This window comes from Bubalus bubalis, chromosome 7 (assembly GCF_019923935.1).
Source record: "Bubalus bubalis isolate 160015118507 breed Murrah chromosome 7, NDDB_SH_1, whole genome shotgun sequence".
In the NCBI taxonomy this organism is placed as follows: domain Eukaryota; kingdom Metazoa; phylum Chordata; class Mammalia; order Artiodactyla; family Bovidae; genus Bubalus; species Bubalus bubalis.
The window spans coordinates 70,965,190-70,987,846 of record NC_059163.1 but is presented as its reverse complement, the minus strand read 5'-3'; the positions used below and the strand labels follow the sequence as shown (position 1 = coordinate 70,987,846).

Below are 22,657 nucleotides of genomic sequence, written 5' to 3'. Positions count from 1 at the left end.
TGAAAGTGCTGCACTCAATATATCAGAAAATTTGGAAAGTGGCCACAGGACTGGAAAAGGTCAATTTTCATTCCAACCCCAAAGAAAGGCAACGCCAAAGAATGCTCAAATACCGCACAATTGCACTCATCTCACGCACTAGTAAACTAATGCTCAAAATTCTCCAAGCCACGCTTCAGCAGTACGTGAACCGTGAACCTCCAGATGTTCAAGCTGGTTTTAGAAAAGGCAGAGGAACCAGAGATCAAATTGCCAACATCCGCTGGATTATGGAAAAAAGAAGAGAGTTCCAGAAAAACACCTATTTCTGCTTTATTGACTATGCCAAAGCCATTGACTGTGTGGATCACAATAAATGTGGAAAATTCTGAAAGAGATGGGAATACCAGATGACCTGACCTGCCTCTTGAGAAACCTGTATGCAAGTCAGGAAGCAACAGTTAGAACTGGACATGAAACAGCAGACTGGTTCCAAATAGGAAAAGGAGTATGTCAGGGCTGTATATTGTCACCCTGCTTGTTTAACTTATATGCAGAGTACATCATGAGAGACGCTCGGCTGGATGAAGCACAAGCTGAAATCAAGATTGCCGGGGAAAATATCAAGAACCTCAGATATGCAGATGACACCACCCTTATGGCAGAAAGTGAAGAAGAACTAAAGAGCTTCTTGATGAAAGTGAAAGAGGAGAGTGAAAAGTTGGCTTAAAACTCAACATTCAGAAAACTAAGATCATGCATCTGGTCCTATCACTTCATGGCAACTAGATGGGGAAACAGTGGAAACAGTGGCTGACTTTATTTTTTGGGGGCTCCAAAAATCACTGCAGATGGTGATTGCAGCCATGAAATTAAAAAGATGCTTACTTCTTGGAAGCAAAGTTATGACCAACATAGACAGTGTATTAAAAAGCAGAGACATTACTCTGAAATTAAAAGATGCTTACTCCTTGGAAGCAAAGTTATAACCAACCTAGACAATGTATTAAAAAGCAGAGACATTACTGTCTAGTCAAGGCTATGATTTTTACAGTGGTCATGTATGGATGTGAGTTGGACTGTGAAGAAAGCTGAGTGCCGAAGAATTGATGCTTTTTTGAAGTGTGGTGTTAGAGAAGACTCTTGAGAGTCCCTTGGACTGCAAGGAGATCCAACCAGTCCATCCTAAAGGAGAATCTAGTCCTGGGTGTTCATTGGAGGGACTGATGTTGAAGCTGAAACGCCAATACTTGGGCCACCTGATGCGAAGAGCTGACTCATTTGAAAAGACCCTGATGCTGGGAAAGATTGAGGGCAGGAGAAGAAGGGGATGTCAGAGGATGAGATGGTTGGATGGCATCACTGAGTCAATGGACATGAGTTTGGGTAAACTCCAGGAGTTGGTGATGGACAAGGAGGCCTGGCGTGCTGTGGTTCGTGGGGTCCCAGAGTCGGACACAATTGAGCGACTGAACTGAACTGATACACCAAATTCCTTGTATGTCTCTTGCTTTATTTCCTGTGTCAGAAGCCACCTTTGCTTATTATTGGTCATTAAATGAGTCTACACTTTGGGTAATAGGGACCTGCAAGCTACAGAAGTTTTGTTATTTGAGGACTGTATATTTTAGGGTGATGTAGCCTCAAGTTATTCAATACCTGAATTAAAGTAGCTGTAAAAACAGGTGTTTAGTATTCAAAATTTCCATAAGTCTCAGACCAGATGGTATCATGGTTAGTTCACAAGCTCAGTGATGTGTAGCTCCGAGCTTTGTGTGTCTTCCCATGGTAATATCAAGAGTGAGGAGGTTTGTCCCAGTCTCTCTTTGTTTTATGAGAGAGGAGTCTAGTACATATTCCCTTGTAAATTATACTTGTAAATTAAGTATATAATATTTCATAAGATAAATACAGTGGTTAATAAACATATGAGAATTTTAACCTCAATAAGATTTTGGGAATGCCTAATTTAATTGTGTTGTTCTTGGGAATTATCAAACACTGCCTTGGTGAATCTAGGTTAACACCTTTCTGCATCAGGATAGGAGTTAAGAGACACTATGAAAATGTCATCAGAAGCTCTGATTGATTTGTTATAATTATATTTTTTAATATATTCAATATATAGCTTCTAGTCAGTATAAAAAATATACAAGGAAATCATACTCAGTGGACATAATTTTATTAAATATCAGATTTATTAAATGTAAGCTGCTGTTTTTTATTAAGGATAAATATGCCTCATTTTAAGTTTTGCCATGGTAGTGCCATAATTTGTGTAATAATTCTAATTGTTGACAGTTTGGGTATTTTCACATTTTTATTATTGGTAACAATATTGTAATGAAAGTTCTTACCTTTCCTGAAAAGTGGAAATTCTGGTATAAAAGCAGTTACCATTTAACATTTTAATTGTTTTGCTAAAATTATCCTCTAAAAAGGTTGTACTAGTTTTTACTCTTTTTTAACAGATGTGTGAATGTGCCATTTCCTTTATGTCCTGTAGACTATGTGTTTTTTTCCAGCCAGCAGCTTTATTGAGGTAAAGTTGACCTATCATAAATTGCATGTATTTTCCCATGTAGTTTCATCTCCAGCAATCTTTATTCCTTTATAAAGATTTTGATTTTCAGCTGGTGACATTTTTCTTCTGCTTATAGGGCTTTAAAAACATTTCTGATGGTACAGGAACAAGCTCTTTTGGTATTTGTATATATGAAAATGTTTTTATTTTGCCTTCATTTTTGAAAGATGCTTTTGCTAGGTGAGAATTTTAGGTTAAGAGTTTTTTTTTTTCCTCTTCTTATTTCAAATATGCTGCTGAAGTGGTCTCTGGATTCTTTGTGTCTGATGAAAAATCTGCTGTCTTCCTTTTCTCTGTCCCCCAGTTGTACTTAATGTGCCCTTTTTTCCCTCCTCTGGTTGCTTTTAAGATACTCTGTTTATCCCTGATTTTAAGCTAGTTGACCATGATATGGATTGGTGTAGTTTCTGTCTCTTGTCTTGAGGTTCACTGATCTTATGGAATGTGTAGGTTCATAGTATTAGTAAGAATTGGAACAATTATGACCATCATTTCTTCAAATAAACTTTTTTGTTCTTCCTTCTTGGCTCCTTGGGGACTCCAGTTATACCTGAGTTATAGCTGCTTGAGGTGGGCCCACAGCTCATTATCCAGTTTGGGTAGTTTCTGATGCTTATTGTTATAAGTTTGCTGATATTAGTCTGTCATGTTTAATCTATCATTAATTTCATTTAGTGTGAGATTTTTCATTTCCTTCATTATAGTTTTAATGTTTAGAATTTTGATTTGGGCCTTTAAAAAAGAACTTTAATTTTTCATGTCTCCATTAACGTGTTTAATATTTACCCTAACTTTGAATATCTAGAATACATCTGAAATGACTATTTTAATATCTTTGTTTACTAATTCTCCCTGCCATGTTTGGATTGGTTTTGATTGATTTTTATCCTAAACTTGGGTTTTAATTTTCTGTATCTTTGCATGCCTGGTAGTTATTTATTGGATGCTAGACATTGTAGATTTTACCTTTTTGGGTCTGAGTATTCCTATTTATGGGCTTCTCTGGTGGCTCAGACAGTAAAGAATCTGCCTGCAGTGAGGGAGACCTGGGTTCAGTCCCTGGGTGGGGAAAGATCCCTTGGAGAAGTGAACGGCAATCCACTCCAGTATTCTTGCCTGAAGGATTCCATGGGCAGAGGAGCCTGGCAAGCTACAGTCCATGGGTTACAAAGAGTCAGACCTGACTGAGCTACTAACACTTAATGCTGTTCCTGTTTATTCCTGTAAATGTTCTTAAGCTTTGTTCTAGGTCAGGTTGAAATTACTTGGAAACAGTTTAATCTCTTTGGCTGGCACTTTTAAGCTTCTTTCCAATGAATATTCAGTACTGATTTCCTTTAGGATTAACTGGTTTGGTCTCCTTGCAGTCCAAGGGACTCCCTAGAGTCTTCTCCAGTACCACAGTTCATACTGTTCATGGGGTTCTCGAGGCAAGAATACTGAAGTGGTTTGCCATTCTCTTCTCCAGTGGACCATGTTCTGTCAGAACTCTCCACCATGACCCATCTGTCTTGGGTGGCCCTACACGGCATGGCTCACAGTTTCATTGAGTTAGACAAGGCTGTGGTCCATGTGGTCAGTTTGATTAGTTTTCTTTCATTGTGGTTTTCATTCTGTCTGCCTTCTCACTGATAAGAGGCTTATGGAAGCTTCCTGATGGGAGAGACTGATGTGGGGGAAACTGGGTCTTGTTCTGATGGGCGGGGCCACGCTCAGTAAATCTTTAATCCAATTAAAGATTGATATGGTTGGATGGCATCACCACTCATGGACATGAGTTTGAGCAAGCTCCAGGAGTTGATGATAGACAGGGAAGCCTGGCGTGCTGCAGTCCATGGAGTTGCAAAGAGTTGGACACAGCTGAGTGACTAAACTATAAGCTTTAGACAGGACCAATGTGGTGTTTAGTCTAGGGTTAATATTTCCCAGTACTGAGGCACTCTTAGTATTCTATGTGGTGACTCACATATTATGGTTTTCTACTCTGTCTTGTTGGAACAAGCACCATTCCTTGCCCTGCATAATCTTTAGGGATTGTTTTCTCTGGTTCTTTGGCATGTCTTTTTTCCTTGCATGCATGAGCTGATTAGTAGTCAGCTAGAGACTCAAGGCACTCTTTTGAGATGTCCAGGCTTCTCTCCTCTGTGCAGCTCACTCTTCTCTGGTACTTAGAGCCCATATTCTCTAGCTTCCCTTAGTCTCCCCAACTTTCTACTTCCATCTCTTCAACTCAGAACTGCTAGTCTCTGCCTGGGTTCTCTCTTCCTGTACCTTTTCCTGGAAGTTCTCTCCAGGAACTAATTTAGGGCAACCATAAGGTGTACTTTGCTTCTTGTCTCTCAGAGATCACTGTAGTTTGTTGCCTAATGTTCAGTGTCCTGAAAGCTGTTGTTCCTTATGTTTTGTCTTATTTTTTAGTTGTTTGTGGAGAGGATGGTAAATCTGGTCTGTATAATTTCATCTTGGCTGGAAATATAAATTCTGACTTACTAAGTTTTAGCCAATAAAAACAGAATGTGATTTTTTTGTTTGTTACGTCTTGAATGCTTATCACTACTTAAAGTGAAATTCACATATTTATGTTAAATTTGAATGACTGGCCTGACGTATTATTGATTTTATGCTGATTGTATAGAAGTTTAATTTTTGTGGTCTTACGAGTATTGGTCACACACAAATTCATGGATGACAGAAAGATGTGTAAGTAGCTTTTTGGGTGTTCAGGGTTCTGGAATCTGAGACCATATCCTAATGGTAGATATTGACAGAAGAAATGAAGGCCAAGACTTGGCTTTGGTGATCTAGTTGCCACGAAACCTATCTGTTTTAACTCCAGTAAAAGCAATAAGTTTTCACCATATATTTGTAAAGCTGTCCTCTTTTCTTTTTTAAGTCATTATAATTTGTGAAATAATTTTTACCTTTTATTTCCTAAATGAGTATCCAAAAGGTGAGTCATTTGGACCCTATCTTAGTGTTCTTTTAAATGATAGTACAGTGCCTTTTCTTTTTTTTAAACTAGTGGACAGACTGATAGAATCATGCATAAATACTTTCGTTAGAGATTTTTGGATTATAATCAATAATAATACTGAAGAGTAACCAAGATACAGGTCATGCATTGGTTTCTGTAAAACAAATGGCAGGCCGACTTCGTTCACAAAAACATTGGGTTTCACAAGTTTCTTTGTGAATTACTTGTTTGGCTCTCTCTGCCTGTCATTTCTCTATTAACTGATCAGTCAGTTGCACCAGTATCACAAATAATGGTTAAGTTCTACAATTATCTTAAAAAAGGCTGTGATCTAGGTTAAATGGTGTTGACAGTAATTGTGCAGCTCAATTGAACCCTGGAGTTGTTCAGAAAACAAAATCCTAAGGAGGTCACTGTTGGATTTACTGTAGGTAAACTGGGGATTGCTGGATAGATTTTTGATGTTGGAAACTCGGAATGGGATTAAGGGCCGAAGTGGTTCTATAGCAGTACTGCAGGGAGTTACTGTGGTGGGGGGTGGAGCCAAAGTGTGAAGTTACGCTTGTGTAAAATGGAGACTCTTTTCGAGGTCAGCTTGCAGTTTTCATTAGCATAGAATTTAAATTTTTGAATTTAGGATCTGAAGAAATTTTTTCAGATGTTACATAGTTTACCTTTAAAAAAAATTCTTAGTTGCATGACAACATGCTCCACTTTGCCTGTATTCTCTTGTGTACTTTATGTCAGTGTCATCAACCATCTTAGATAATAAGATCAGTTTTTAAAACAGGTTCTGTCTTCAGTACTATAAATGGCTGACATTGTTGAGTGTTTACTATATGCCAGGTACTGTTCTTTGCACTTCATATGAAATAAATTAATTTCACAACCCTTTGATATATGACTTTTATTACCATTTGCTGATGAGAAAGCAAGAGCACAGAGGATAAAGTAACTTACTGAGGTCAAATGACAAATGGTAGATTTGGGATACCTGCGTGCTCTGGGGACCCAGGCTGTGCTGTCATCCACTGTGCTATTTGCTTTAACAGTTTTGGGAAGAAGAGAGAAACATAGGCAGCTCATGCTTAATTAGCATGAAGGGAAAGGCTACCCACTCCAGTATTCTGGCCTGGAGAATTCCATGGACTGTATAGTCCATGGGGTCGCAAAGAGTTGGACATGATTGAGCAACCTTCACTTTCTGAGACATTATTCTAAGCTATTTTAGTATTATTTTCAAGACAGGAAGACCCTGAAATTTTTTTTTCAAGGAATGAATCCGCTTTGACTGACACATATCAGACCTTGGACACTGTTGTTTTCTTGACAGGTGTCATTTGGGGAAGTCTCTGCTTATATTGTTATGAAAAAACTATGGTTTTCCTCTTCATCTCTAGGTTGTGTGTTTTGTTTCAGTATGTCTGAGATGGCACTTTAAGAGTACTGGGCTTGGATAGGAGGTGGGACGGAGGTTCAAGAGGGACGGGGTGTATATATACCTATGGCTAGTTCATGTTGATGTATGGCAGAAACCAACACAACATTGTAAAGCAATTATCCTTCCATTAAAAATAAATAAATAGCATTGGGCAGTCTTTTCCTCATTAATGTCCGAATTCCCCAAAATCCTAACATATAGTCAGGATGAAACGCATTTGTTTAAGCTTTAAACAACAGTAATAACATTGACATATAAAAATCAGTCATTTTGGGTCAGAAATATTTTTATTGTCTAACACTTCTGTGTACTATGAATGCCTTTTTAATTTATTCATTTTCATGGCTGTATATAATGGGCAGTTTTGTTTTCCTCACTGTATAGAGGAGAAATTTGAGATCAAAGAGAACATAAGCAGTAGAGCCAGATTTTGAATATAGTCTGCCAACTTCGAGAGTCTTGAGTGCTTAACTGTGATGGTAAATCACCTCTCCTGGGGTTTGAGGCCTTTAAGTGGTGCATTTAAAAATAAAAGAGAAAACACAGATCTGTCATTGTATGTCATAGAAATCAGGGCCAGAGCTGTGTAGCCCAGGCCTCCTGAGACACTGAGGCAGTCCTGGCACTATTTCTTTCTGTCTCTGTGTTCAGTCCTGTCTCTTTCATCATTTTCTTTCTCTCTCTGCATTTTGGCTTCCTCCTTTCTCCTTACCACCTGGCTCACCTTGACTGTTCCTAAAATGATACCTTCAACACAAGTGTCTTTACCACCTTGAAAATGCAGACCCTTGGCCAAGTGACCCAACTTTTCATGATCAGATTTATAGTTTCTCGTGAGATAGAATTCTGTCGTCCTGGTCAGGCTCTGGATTATTTTCTTCAGGGCCAAGTGTCCATCCTTCGATCACGTATCTGTGGTGGGGCTGATATGCTGGAGGACGAGTGAGTGGACAAGACAGTCAAGGATCTGTCTACACGACCACTGGTAGGTAGTTCTCAGGGAAAGATTAGTACCCCAGAATATGTCTATACTAGTACATATTGGGTTTTATTAAAGCAGTATCATAAAACTAACTACACATATATAAATATCAATACAGATGCAATAAACACATCATAAAAATTAAATGAAGCGATAAAAAGTAAAACAAATAACTTCACAAATATAAATATAAAATGCAAAATAATATATATGTTATAGGTACAAGTTTTTTAAAAGATGACTTCCTTTTAGGTTGTGAAAATCAAGGAAAGATTGATGAATTGTTCTAAATTGAAGAAGACAAAAGGACATCTGGGGCTTCCCAGGTGGCTCAGTGGTAAAGAATCCACCTGCCAATGCAGGTGATGCAGGATTGGGAAGATCCCCTGAAGGAGGAAAGGGCAACCTAATCCAGAATTCTTGCTTGGAGTTCCCATGGACAGAGGAGCCTGGTGGGTTCCTGTCCATGGAGTTACAAAGAATCTGACTAGACTTAGTGACTAGGTGTGATGCAAAGGGACATGTGGACTAAATGTAACACATGGTCCTGGATTGAATCCTTTAGCTGCAACGATTTTCATTGGGACAACAGCACATATGGAATGTGTTCTGTGAATTAGATAGTGCAAAATAGAGACTATCAGGATTAATTTCCTAATTTATATGGTCATACCAATACTATACAGGATGAAATCATGTTTATAGGAAAACATGCTGAATTATTCAATGGTAATGGGACAACATGCCTACAACTTATTACTAAGTAATTCAGTTGGGGGTAGGGGAAAGCTTTTTGTTCTGCAATTTTTGAAAATATTTCAAAATAAAAAGTAAGAAAAGATAACTTCCTGCAACTGCACATATAATTTCTTTAATGGTACATGCTAGAAGAATTTATATAATAGAATCATCTGATAAATGTTTTTGAAAAGAATATTTGAGTCATTTATTTGCTGAGCACTCCTTTATTTGTATTGTCAATGCAGACTTTCCTGAAGTATGTTTACATAATTGGATAGGTTTACCAAGAAACTCTACATTATTTGCTATATGTTATTTGAGGATTTACTTCATAAGATTTCAAATTCTGTTTTCAGATTTCATAATTTACTGGTCTTACTGAATAAGAAGTACCTCCCTGGTGGCTCAATGGTAAAGAATCCGCCTGCTAATGCAGGAGACTTGGGTTCAATCCTTGGGTCTAGAAGATCCCTGGAGTAGGAAATGGCACCCATTCCAGTATTCTTGCCTGCGATATCCCACAGACAGAGGAGCCCGGCAGGCTGCAGTCCATGGGATCACAAAAGAGTCAGACACGACTTAGCAACTAAACAACAACATGTATTTTCACTTATTGGTGACTCTTTAAATTTTTTTCTTCTAGCATCCCCCATTTCGAAAATACACAGTTTTCTGTCAAGTTTTAGAAAAGTGTGAATAGTCAGAATTGTCTTCTCTCTAGGATATTGAGGAGTTAATTGAAGCTGTTGGTTTGTAATTTATTTGTTTTATTTTCCAACTTAGTGTCAACATAAAGTAATTCTAAATATAGTACTTTCTCATCATCTTTCATGATCAAAATGTTGAAGATATATGAAATGTAGAATATACTTTTGTTATATGAGTATACTTTTGTGTTATCCTGAAGGTCATATTTTAAAGCAGAAATATATATATATATATTAATTTTTGAATGATAATTCCACAGAAAACATAATTCAGTGTTATTTATTCAGTTTTTGCCCAACTTAGGAGCCAGATAGTTTTTTTACTCCAGATAGTTAATTTAAATTTATAAGCTTTTTTAAAAATTGCATTTTGATACCTTTATTTTGTTAAGCACACATTTTGGTAGATATCTATACACTCATTTTAGGCTTTCTAAAATAGTTTAGTATTTGGAATGTCACATCTAGTTTATATGTGGTAAATAGCTTTATTTTCTGAAGTGTATTGATCCTAAAGCCACTGAACTCTTTTTTTCTGTTTTTTTTTTTTTTTTTTCTGGGTTCTCTGTGTTCATTGTGGTAAGAAGAATTTCCTAGGACATTGTTTTTTTAATGTATCACATAAATGAAACACTTGCCATTTGTTCCAACTGACTGGACCATTTCCAAGGCAGGCTTCCTCTCTGCCATGTCAATCATCGTATTTTTCAGTCTAGAATTTCTCTCTAGCTCTTGGATCTCTTCCAAGATAGGGAGGGTTTCTGAGCATCTCAGCAGCAGTGATTTTTGCAGGTATATCCACAGGATTCTGAAAATGTCAGTCAGGAAGAGGAAGTGGGATGGACAGAAATTGGGAGATAGAAATAGACAAGAGAAGTAGAGGCAATGAGGCCGGTCGCTTTAAAAATAACTTTTTTTTAAAGGAGCATTTAGAAAAAAAAGAGTAAGGCACTGTTTAGAACAATAGAATATACAAGTGCTAGAGTGGACCTTCTAGAATAGTGCTTTCCAGATTATCTAGATTAGTGTTAACCTGTGGTGAGGGACCAGATTTTTTGTTTCCAATTCATTGTGGATAGGGCCTATCCAGTAAGTCCATTTGCCACACGATTGGTTAGGATTCTTTGAACACATTGTCTAATTGCTATAATGGATTCTAAATTCTGAAATTTCTCCGTTTCTGTGTGTATTGTATGCAGCTATCAATTTGCTGACTGATACTAGTCTGCTGACCACATGTTGAGTAGTGATTTTTATTTTCCTAAAACTTTGTTTCCTCATTTTACACCCAAGGTTATTTAGCTCAGAAAAGTGAAATGATTTTCTTTATATTATATAGCTGTTAAGTTTTCTTTTGTAGTTTCAGTAGACAACAGTTGTACTCAGAAGCAAACGTTGGCCTTTGGTCGGAAGGCGATATTCACAGTCAGTACATTGCTGTTGTTCATTGTCAGTCCTGTCTGACTTTGTGACACCATGGACTGCAGCATGCCAGGCTTCCTTGTCCTTCATTATCTCCTGGAGTGTGCTCAAATTCATGTCCTTTGAGTGATGCAGTCCAACCATCTCATCTCTTTTGCACCCTTCTCCTCTTGCCCGCAGTCATTCCCACCATCAGGGTCTTTTCCAATGACCCAGGGTCTTTTCCTGCTCCTCACATCAGGTTTCCGAAGAATTGGAGCTTCAGTTTTAGCACCAGTTCTTCCAATGAATATTCAGAGTTGATTTCCTTTTAGGATTGACTGGTTTGATCTCCTTGCTGTTCAAGGAACTCTCAAGAGTCTTCTCTAGCACCAGAATTCAGAAGGATCAATTCTTTGGCACTCGGCCTTCTTTATGGTCCAACTCTCACCATCATACATACATAACTACTAGAAACACTATAGCTTTGATTATATGGACCTTTGTCAGCTAAGTGGTGTTGCTGCTTTTTAATAGGCTGTCCAGGTTTGTCATGGCTTTTCTTCCAAGGAGCAAGCTTTTTTTAATTTCATGGCTGCAGTCACTGTCTGCCATGATTTTGGAGCCCAGGAAAATAAAATTTGTCCCTGTTTTCACTTTTTCCCCATCTATTTGCCATGAAGTGATGGGACCACATGATTTGATCTTAGTATTTTGAACGTTGAGTTTTAAGCTAGCCTTTTCACCCTTTCACCAAAAGTCATAAATATATGCCTCTGTGGTTTGGGGCTGTAAGAGATTTCCACTTTCTGCATTATGGATTTCTTAAATAATCTTTTGTATGCCATTATAATTTTAGAATCAGGAAAAAAATCAATAAAGATGCCAAGTAAACAATACTGAACAAGAAAAATCAGAAATATTGAGATAGAAAAAGCATCAGTTCAGTTCAGTTCTCAGTCGTGTCCTACTATTTGTGACTCCATGAATCGCAGCACACCAGGCCTCCCTGTCTATCACCAACTCCTGGAGTTCATTCAAACTCACGTCCATTGAGTCGGTGATGCCATCCAGCCATCTCATCCTCTGTTGTCCCCTTCTCCTCCTGCCCCGAATCCCTCCCAGCATCAGAGTCTTTTCCAATGAGTCAACTCTTCGCATGAGGTGGCCAAAGTATTGGAGTTTCAGCTTTACCAGCAGTCCTTCCAATAACAACCAGGACTGATCTCCTTTAGGATGGACTGGTGGATCTCCTTGCAGTCCAAGGGACTCTCAAGAGTCTTCTCCAATACCACAGTTCAAAAGCATCAATTCTTGGTGCTCAGCTTTCTTCACAGTCCAACTCTCACACCCATACATGACCACTGGAAAAACCATAGCCTTGACTAGATGGACCTTTGTTGGCAGAGTAATGTCACTGCTTTTTAATATGCTATCTAGGTTGGTCATAATTTTCCTTCCAAGGAGTAAGCGTCTTTTAATTTCATGGCTGCAGTCACCATCTGTAGTGATTTTGGAGCCCAAATAAATAAAGTCTGACACTGTTTCCACTGTTCCCCCATCTATTTGCCATGAAGTGATAGGACCAGATGCTATGATCTTAGCTTTCTGAATGTTGAGCTTTAAGCCAACTTTTCACTCTCCTCTTTCACTTTCATCAAGAGGCTTTTAAATTTCTCTTCACTTTCTGCCATAAGGGTGGTGTCATCTGCATATCTGAGGTTATTGATATTTCTCCCGGCAATCTTGATTCCAGCTTGTGCTTCTTCCAGCCCAGCGTTTCTCATGATGTACTCTGCATGGAGTTAAATAAGCAGGGTGACAATACACAGCCTTGATGTACTCCTTTTCTTATTTGTAACCAGTCTGTTGTTCCATGTCCAGTTCTGTTGCTTCCTGACCTGCATATAGGTTTCTCAAGAGGCAGGTCAGGTGGTCTGGTATTCCCATCTCTTTCAGAATTTTCCACAGTTTACTGTGATCCATATAGTCAAAGGCTTTGGCATAGTCAATAAAGCAGAAATAGATGTTTTTCTGGAACTCTCTTCCTTTTTCCATGATCCAGCGGATGTTGGCAATTTGATCTCTGGTTCCTCTGCCTTTTCTAAAACCAGCTTGAACATCTGGAAGTTCACTCTTCACGTATTGCTGAAGCCTGGCTTGGAGAATTTTGAGTCTTACTTTACTAGCATGTGAGATGAGTGCAATTGTGCAGTAGTTTGAGCATTCTTTGGCATTGCCTTTCTTTGGGATTGGAATGAAAACTGACCTTGTCCAGTCCTGTGGCCACTGCTGAGTTTTTTCTGGCATATTGAGTGCAGCACTTTCACAGCATCATCTTTCAGGATTTGAAATAGCTCAACTGAAATTCCATCACTTCCACTCGCTTTGTTAGTAGTGATGCTTTCTAAGGCCCACTTGACTTCACATTCCAGGATGTCTGGATCTAGGTGAGTGATCACACCATCGTGATTATCTGGGTCATGAACCTCTTTTTTGAACAGTTCTTCTGTGTATTCTTGCCACCTCTTCTTAATATCTTCTGCTTCTACTAGGTCCATACCATTTCTGTCCTTTATTGAGCCCATCTTTGCATGAAATGTTCCCTTGGTTTTTCTGATTTTCTTGAAGAGATCTCTAGTCTTTCCCATTCTGTTGTTTTCCTCTATTTCTTTGCATTGATCGCTGAAGAAGGCTGTCTTATCTCTCCTTCCTGTGCTTTGGAGCTCTGCATTCAGATGCTTATATCTTTCCTTTTCTCCTTTGCTTTTTGCTTCTCTTCTTTTCACAGCTATTTGTAAGGCCTCCCCAGACAACCATTTTGCTTTCTTGCATTTCTTTTCCATGGGGATGGTCTTGATCCCTGTCTCCTGTACAATATCATGAACCTCCATCCATAGTTACATAATAATCTATAAAAACTTTTCTTTTTGCATAGAGTAATGGGTTTATATGTAGAAATTGTCAAGGGATGAGGCCTAAAAGATGGTCAGAAACAAGATTAGGAAGTAGTACATAATTCGTAAAAATTTGCTTTTTATTTGGTAGACAGTTGAGGGCAATTGAAGAATTTTATATAATGAGGCAATACAGACTAGGTTGGTTTTTAGCAAAGAAAATTTTGGTGTTTTCTTACTATATATTTTAAAGTCAGATTAAGTTATATCCAACCTAGATAGCATATTGAAAAGCAGAGACATTACTTTGCCAACAAAGGTCCGGCTAGTCAAGGCTGTGGTTTTTCCTGTGGTCATGTATGGATGTGAGAGTTGGACTGTGAAGAAGGCTGAGTGCCGAAGAATTGATGCTTTTGAACTGTGGTGTTGGAGAAGACTCTTGAGAGTCCCTGGACTGCAAGGAGATCCAACCAGTTCATCCTGAAGGAGATCAGCCCTGGGATTTCTTTGGAAGGAATGATGCTAAAGTTGAAACTCCAGTACTTTGGCCAACTCATGCAAAGAGTTGACTCACTGGAAAAGACTCTGATGCTGGGAGGGATTGGGGGCAGGAGGAGAAGGGGACAACAGAGGATGAGATGGCTGGATGGCATCACTGACGCGATGGATGTGAGTCTGGGTGAACTCCGGGAGTTGGTGATGGACAGCGAGGCCTGGCATGCTGCGATTCATGGGGTCGCAAAGAGTCGGACAGGACTGAGCTAGTGAACTGAACTGAACTGAACTTCAGTTTTGTAAAATACTTTAGTTCTAAATGCTGTAATTGAATGTCTTTCAACCTGAAGAAATGAATTAAAATGTAGAAGAACAAAAATACGATGTAGTGATTCAGGCTGTTTACTGTGTTATGAAATATCCCTGTCACTAAGTATTTGGTCAGATTGTGGCAGCATATTATACTGTTGAGCATAACCAAACTGCTTGGGCTGGAATCTCAATGCTCGTGTTCTTTTTTCAACATTGGAAAATTACTTAACCTCTTTGGGTCTTGGTTTCTTCACCTATAAAATAGCGATACTTGATACTTTGCTTATAGAACCATCATGAAGTTAAATAGTTAAAAGACTCTGTGTGGATGTGTGTGTTGATGTGACATGTTTATTCTATAACGTACAGCAGTATCTGATAAATGTGTGTGCTTAGTTGCTCAGTCGTGTCCAATTCTTTGTGACCCCATGGGCTGTAGCTTTCTAGGCTCTTCTCTCCATGGAATTCTCTAGGCAAGAATACTGGAGTGGGTTGCCATGTCCTCCTTCACAGGGGAGCTTCCCAACCCAGAGATCAAACCCAGGTCTTCCATCTTGCAGGTAGATTCTTTACCGTTTGAGCCACCAGGCAAGCCTAAGAATACTGGAGTGGGTAGCCTGTCCCTTCTCCAGGGAATCTTCCGGACCTAGGAATCAAACGGGGGTTTCCTGAGATGCAGGCAGGTTCTTTACCAGCTGAGCTACCAGGGAAGCCCACCTGATAAATAATGAGCATTCAATACGTACTTCTAACTGCTGCTGTTGTTGTTACAATTAGAAGATATCTTATTAAATAAATTTGATAAGCATTTGAGAATAATATGAGTGTAAAATACCGAAAATATGCCAGTTGTTATGAGAAAATTACCAACTGCTGGACTTCAAATTTTACTTTTTTCTGTTTATAGAGAAATGTGGAAAACTATTCTATCAATGCTCAGGATTTTTATTAATGTGTGAGAAGATTTGCTTATATTTTTTGTTTTCGTTTAAGTATACTTAATATTTCTCTTTTACAGTTTATCAGAGAAGATATGAAATACAAAGATGCCACTAATAAACACAGCCATCTGCACAGAGAGGATAAGCACATAACTGTTGAGGATTTATGGAAACAGTGGAAAACATCAGAAGGTAAGGCTGTTTTAGTGATCTGGAGCTCTCAGCTGCTTTTCTGCACTGCTCACCCATTTTTAACATATGATTTACAAAAAAAATCCAAATAGTACTTTTGTGAGGATGTTTATATTTTAATAAATACTTGTTCCAGTTTTGGTTTTGAAATATGATTTTCATTTTTCTTAGGATTAAAGGGTCAGCCTGTTTTCAGATAATTTGATACCTTATACTAGAATAAAAAGATAATAATGTCTGAGAGCTTAAAATTTTAGAGTGTTTCATCTATTAAATGGCATTATTATAAAAGGTTTGTCAAATAAACATATGGATCACAAAGTTTTCCTTTTACTTATGGAGGACAGTTCGTAAAGTTTTTAGAAGGCACAGAACTTTTAAGCTTTTTCTTAAGGAAACTGTTCATGAAGTCGTCTAATAGTTGCTTGGTAAAGTGTAATTTATATTTTATTCCTTTCTCTACACTTAAGTCCTCAAACTGTCTTATGGATAGTAATTGTTTAGGGCAGAAAAGATGTGTGACATAAAATTTCAACTAGATCTCGAGTATTGGAAAGCTACTTTAAAAAAAAGTCTTCCAAGTTTTTGTCTTTTTTTTTTTTGGTAACAGAGTTCAATAAAATGTCTTTTTTCTAATGTTTCTATTCACTTATCAAATCACAATTATATTGTAGTTTATTTTTTCTCTTCAAGTTTGAATAGTGAAATGAAATTAAAAAGAAGCTAGGACAGAGTGCCAAGTAGGAATATGAAGAAATTATGAAGCTTACTAGACTGTCAGTGGTAGCATTTGGAAATCAGAAAATACAAGAAACTATTTCCATCAGTGCTTCATATTTTTATTCATGCTTAAGATTTGCTAACATTTTTGTTTTCATTTTTTAAAAATAATTCTGATGAAATACTCTGGGAAGAAGAAAATGAAAGAAGGGAAAAAATACTGTTGACCTCAATGAAAGATACATAGATTTTAAAAAAAACCAGTTTGTCTCCATTCCCCTTTCCCATACCATTTTAAAGTAATACAAACTTGAGTAGGAATAGGAATGAAAGTGAAAGTGTTAGTTGCTGAGTTGTGTCTTACTCTTTGCAACCCTGTGGACTGTAGCCCATCAGGCTCCTCTGTCCATGGAATTCTCCAGGCAAGAATATTGGAGTGGGTTGCCATTCCCTTCTCCAGGGCATCTTCTTGACCCAAGGTTGAACCCAAGGTCTTCTGCATTGCAGGAGGATTTTTTTTTTTTTTTTTTTTTTTTTTTACTATCTGAGCCACCAGGAAGGAATAAATGAGTATAAATTTCATGGGCAAAAGTGCTAGAATGGTCAAACTCAGTAAGATTTAATCAATTTATATGAGATATCTCAGTAGTACATAGATATTAGTAAAGGACTTGGTGATCCATTAGGGAGTTGATTGCTACTAATATCTTTTAGATTTGGAGTTTGTGGTAAGTTGAATGGAGCCCACTTAACTATGTTTGAAGGAAGGAAAAAAAGACCTGACCACTTCTCACCACCTGTTGTGCTCTCACCATGGTTCAGCCCCCATCTCTTTCCTAGATATCACAGTAATTTTCTGATAATGGTGGAGGGTCCTTAAGCGTCTCCCTGTGGATGCTTGTGTTCTGTGGTAGTCTGTGCTCCACTTGTAGAGTAATCGATTTACCATATAAATCAGATTTGCTCAATATCCTGTAATGGCTCAGTCAGTTCATTTCAGTTGCTCAGTCGTGCGACCCCATGGACTGCAGCACAACAGGCTTCCCTGTCCATCACCAACTCCTGGAGCCTACTCAAACTCATGTCCATCGCGTTGGTGAAGCCATCCAACCGTTTCATCCTCTGTCGTCCCCTTCTCCTCCCGCCTTCAGTCTTTCCCTGCATCAGGTTCTTTTCCAATGAGTCAGTTCTTTGCATCAGGTGGCCAAAGTATCGGAGTTTCAGCTTCCGCATCAGTCCTTTGAATGAATATTCAGAACTCATTTCCTTTAGGATGGACTGGTTGGATCTCCTTGCAGTCCAGGGGACTCTCAAGAGTCTTCTCCAACACCACAGTTCAAAAGCATCAGTTCTTCGGCACTCAGCTTTCTTGATAGTTCAACTCTCATACATGACTACTGGAAAAACCATAGCCTTGACTAGATGGATCTTTGTTGGTAAAGTAATGTCTCTACTTTTTAATATGCTGTCTAGGTTGTAGAAGGAACAAGCATCTTTTAATTTTATGGCTGCAGTCACCATCTCCAGTGATTTTGGAGCCCCCCAAAATAACATCTCTCACTGTTTCCATTGTTTCCCCATCTGTTTGCCATGAAGTGATGGGACAAGATGCCATGATCTTCGTTTTCTGAATGTTGAATGTTAAGCCAACTTTTTCACTCTCCTCTTTCACTTTCATCAAGAGGCTCTTTAGCTCCTCTTCACTTTCTGCCGTAAGGGTGGTGTCATCTGCATATCTGAGGTTATTGATATTTCTCCCGGCAATCTTGATTCTAGCTTGTGTTTCATCCAGCCTGGCATTTCATGTGATATACTCTTCAGATAAGTTAAATAAGCAGGGTCACAATACACAGCCTTGACATACTCCTTTTCCTCTTTGGAACCAGTCTGTTGTTCTATGTCCGGTTCTAACTGTTGCTTCTTGACCTGCATACAGATTTCTCAGGAGGCAGGTCAGGTGGTCTGGTATTCCCATCTCTTTCAGAATTTTCCGCAGTTTGTTGTGATCCACACAGTCAGACTTTGGCTTGGTCAATAAAGCAGAAATAAATGTTTTTCTGGAACTCTCTTGCTTTTTTGATGATCCAACAGATGTTGGCAATTTGATCTCCAGTTCCTCTGCCTTTTCTAAATCCAGCTTGAACATCTGGAAGTTCATGGTTTACATACTGTTGAAGTCTGACTTGGAGAGTTTTGAGCATTACTTTGCAAGTGTGTGAGATGAGTGCAAATGTGTGGTAGTTTGAACATTCTTTGGCATTGCCGTACTCTGGGATTGGTATGAAAACTGACCTTTTCCAGTCCTGTGGCCACTGCTGAGTTTTCCAGATTTGCTGGCATATTGAGTGCAGCACTTTCACAGCATTATCTTTTAGGATTTGAAATAGCTCAACTGGAATTCCATCACCACCACTAGCTTTGTTTGTAGTGATGCTTCCTAAGGCCCACTTGACCTCGCATTCCAGGATGTCTGGCTCTAGGTGAGTGAGTACACCATTGTGGTTATCTGGGTCATGAAGATCTTTTTTGTATAGTTTTTCAGTGTATTCTTGTCACCTCTCTTAATATCTTCTGCTTCTGTTAGGTCCATACCATTTCTGTCCTTTATTGTGCTCATGTTTGCATGAAATGTTCCCTTGGTGTCTCTAATTTTCTTGAAGAGATCTCTAATCTTTCCCATTCTATTGTTTTCCTCTATTACTTTGCATTGATCACTGAGGAAGCCTTTCTTATCTCTCCTTGCTATTCTTTGAAACTCTGAATTCAGTTGGGTATATTTTTCCTTTTCTCTTTTGCCTTTAGCTTCTCTTCTTTTCATAGCTATTTGTAAGGCCTCGTCAGACAACTGTTTTGCCTTTTTGCATTTTTTTTTCTTGGGGATGGTCTTGATAACTGCCCCCTGTACAGTGTCATGAGCCTCCATCCATAGTTCTTCAGGCATTCTGTCTATCATATCTAATCCCTTGAATCTGTTTCTCACTTCCACTGTATAAGGGATTAGATTTAGGTCATACCTGAATGGTTTAGTGGTTTTCCCTACTTTCTTCAATTTAAGTCTGAATTTGGCAATAAGGAGTTCATGGTCTGAGCCACAGTCAACTCCTGGTCTTGTTTTTGCTGACTGTATAGAGCTTCTCCATATTTGGCTGTAAAAGCTAAAGTCTTTAGGAAGACCTCTAAAGGTCAGTGATCTGCCCTATCCTAGACCCTCTTTTCCATTTTCTGTCCTGTCCATCTCATTCTCATTGGACTCTGTCCCAGATGGACTTCTTGCTGCAGGAATGCAGATGTCCTCCTGATTACCTCTTTTATTGGGCTATTCTCTCCTTAAGGTCTATCCTGACCACTCTGTTTAAAACAGCAAATTGCAAACCACAACCCCCATTGTCTCTACCCTTGTTGATCCCTCTTCGGTAGTTTCAGACTTTCTCCACCACCATGTATCAGCTTCCAAGATATAATTGATTAATTTGTTTTGCTTGTCCTTTTCCTTCTCTCCCCTGCCCCCAAAAAAGTTAGCCGCAGAGAAAAGGGGTATCGTGGTCTATTTTTGTTTATTATTGTGTCGCAGATTTGATGGGTTCTGTCCCTAAACCCTATTTTGATTTCTCACTGTAGTGAGGGATCTTTTGTGAGAAATGAGAAATGTCTGTTTGGTTTTAGTTGGAAGATTTTTTTAAGTTTTGAATAGCCTCTTAAATCTCTTTTTCCCTAGGCTTTCAACTTAATTTCCATGCCCTGAGATTTTATCATCATGGTGGTGCGAAGATTGTCCCCTTAACTCTTCAAAGAGTTGGCCCAAATTATCTACTCCATACTTCTTTTTCTCTGAACTCCAGTCTCTCACATAACAACCTCTTAGGGGTTAGGGTTTGGGAGGAAGAGTCTTAGGTTCCTACTGCAAGAACTGCATGGGAGGGAAGAGAGAGGAGCTAAATGAAAGAAATGTTTATTAGAAGTTCCGTAGTGACCGAATTGATTTTTTCAGTGTCATTTCTCTCAGTTGATTTGACCATGTGTGACTCTTTCCAGTTATTAAAGTGCTCATGTGAAAAGGCAGGGCATTGTTCTTAAGTCAGTGATTTTAATCATAACCTGATAGGCCCCTGGTTTCCTGGAGGCATCTCGGGGGACAGGGCATGCTAAATGTGTAGGGTTCTGCTTTTATCTGGTGTATTTTGTTTCTCTTAAAGATTTCTTTTCGGAAACAAAAAGTAATTCTTCTGAAAAGATTTGAAAACTGCTGATAAAGGGACTAGAATGCAATAATATGTAACTTAAGTTTGTTTACTTGAATATGAATATAGATACATACACACGCACATGGACATACACACAAACATCCAGTCATACCTGTGCCCATCCTTGTGTCTCCAGTGCCTAGAACAGTGCCTTAATTACCTTGATATTGAGTAAAGATCTGTTGAATGAATGAGTGTATAAAGTCTGATGAGTGCTGGATACTCAGTAATTCAGTTCATACTTTGAGTACAGGCATTTCTGTTGTAATGAAATATATGCATTCCTGGAAAACTTATGCTATTCAATTATTATGCTTAATGATTGGAATTTATGAAAGAAAATTGGGGTTGGAGCCAACTACTCAAAACCTATGCAGCTTTGTAATCAGAGCACTAACAGTACTAATAAAAATACTAGCACAGGTTAAAAGAGATGTTGAATTTCAAACCAGTAAATACTATGCTTACTGTAACTTTACCTTTAATAATACATAAAGATAACTTAATAAAAGGAATGTTAGATAGGGCTGAACTTGCTAAATGACGATAAGGGCAATGTATGCAAAGATGAGAACTAAACAGCAGGCATATCTCAGAGGCTGTGGCCAGGCTGAGCTAAGAGGAAGAAGGAATGGCAAGCAGACATCATTTTCATAGCTTTGTTGTTCTGTCTTTATACTTTGTATCCAGTTCCTGTTACTTGGTGGTGTAAAATGATAGCATGTGAGGAAAAGTCACCTGTGAGATGATATGACTTTTATGTTAACACGATTTCTTTTTATCAGTTGCAGGTAAGCTAATTCATTCTACAGAAGCAGTGTAGCCTAATAGGTTATATCTATTTTGTGTTAAGCAGCCAGTGGATCCTGGGTATTAAAGATAACTTAAATGCATTCTGTGCTATTAATATGAGAAGTAAGTAGCTGAGTGGAAAAAAACAAAGTAAAGAAATAATTACAACATATGGTGATAGTGTATAATAATAGAAGTAAGTGTAAGATATGAGGTAGCTCATTGGAAGGTCTAATGAACTCTCTGATAGAATTATACCCAGAAGCGGGTGTTTGTAATCAGCTGTGAAGATTGACCGGGAGTTCTGGAGGGGAATAAGGAAAGTAAAAGTTGCTCACTCGTGTCTGACTCTTTGTGACCCCATGGACTATACAGTCCACGGAATTCTCCAGGCCAGAACACTGGAGTGGGTAGCCTTTCCCTTCTCCAGGGGATTTTCCCAACCCAGGGATCGAACCCAGTTCTCCTGCATTGCAGGTGGATTCATTACCAGCTGAGCCATAAGGGAAGCCCAAGAACTGGAGTGAGTAGCCTGTCCCTTCTCTAGCAGATCTTCCTGACCCAGGAATTGAACTGGGGTCTCCTGCATTGCAGGTGGATTCTTTACCAGCTGAGCTATCAGGGTAAGGAGGTAGACCATATATTGGAGCTCCCTTATAGCTCTTCTTTCAATTACCTGACAATTTGCTATAAGTGGAGGTAGCCTGCTTTAGGTGGTGTGTGGGTTTTCAAGCTGTATAAATATACATCATAGCCCTTCTGTTTATAAACATTAAGACATCTGGCACATTTTAAAATGCACTTGAAAATGGGTCTCTTGTGTCATATAAATGAGTAATGTAGTAAAAGTGCCTGGCATACTTCCTGGCAACACCTGATAGGCACTTAATAAGTGTTGACTTACTTACGTTTGTAATAATGCTGAATGAACAAAAATGTTCAGCCCTATTTAAAGTTTTGTAAGGTTTTTTGCTTCAGTCTCATAACATTCATCAGTAAAATGAACAGATATATTAGACTAAAGACTCACCATTTTAGTGTACAATTCTCTGGGTGGTGAAATGTAACTAAGATCTTTATGGAATGTTGTCAAATGGGGGAAAAGGTAGAATTGTGTTCCTCAGAAATTGATACTGATCTCATATAGAAAAATTTCAGTGTGACCTGAATGTACTGGTGAGTGTATATGTGTGTGTGTGTGTGTGTGCAGGTAGAGAATCCTTGGTTAGCTTGCACAGGCAAAAGTCCAATATAAATA

The 22,657-nt window shown here is 38.5% G+C and overlaps 1 protein-coding gene across 5 annotated transcripts in view; it reads left to right on the top strand.

Moving 5' to 3' along the window:
* STIM2 (stromal interaction molecule 2) overlaps positions 1–22,657 on the top strand; it is a 189,401-nt gene that overhangs the window by 107,678 nt on the left and 59,066 nt on the right. For all 5 annotated transcript variants that reach the window (XM_044946022.2, XM_045166303.1, XM_025290216.3 and 2 more), the window contains one exon: positions 15,532–15,646. In XM_044946022.2, coding sequence (XP_044801957.1) covers positions 15,532–15,646 — 115 coding nt within the window. The remainder of the gene's footprint in view (positions 1–15,531; positions 15,647–22,657) is intronic.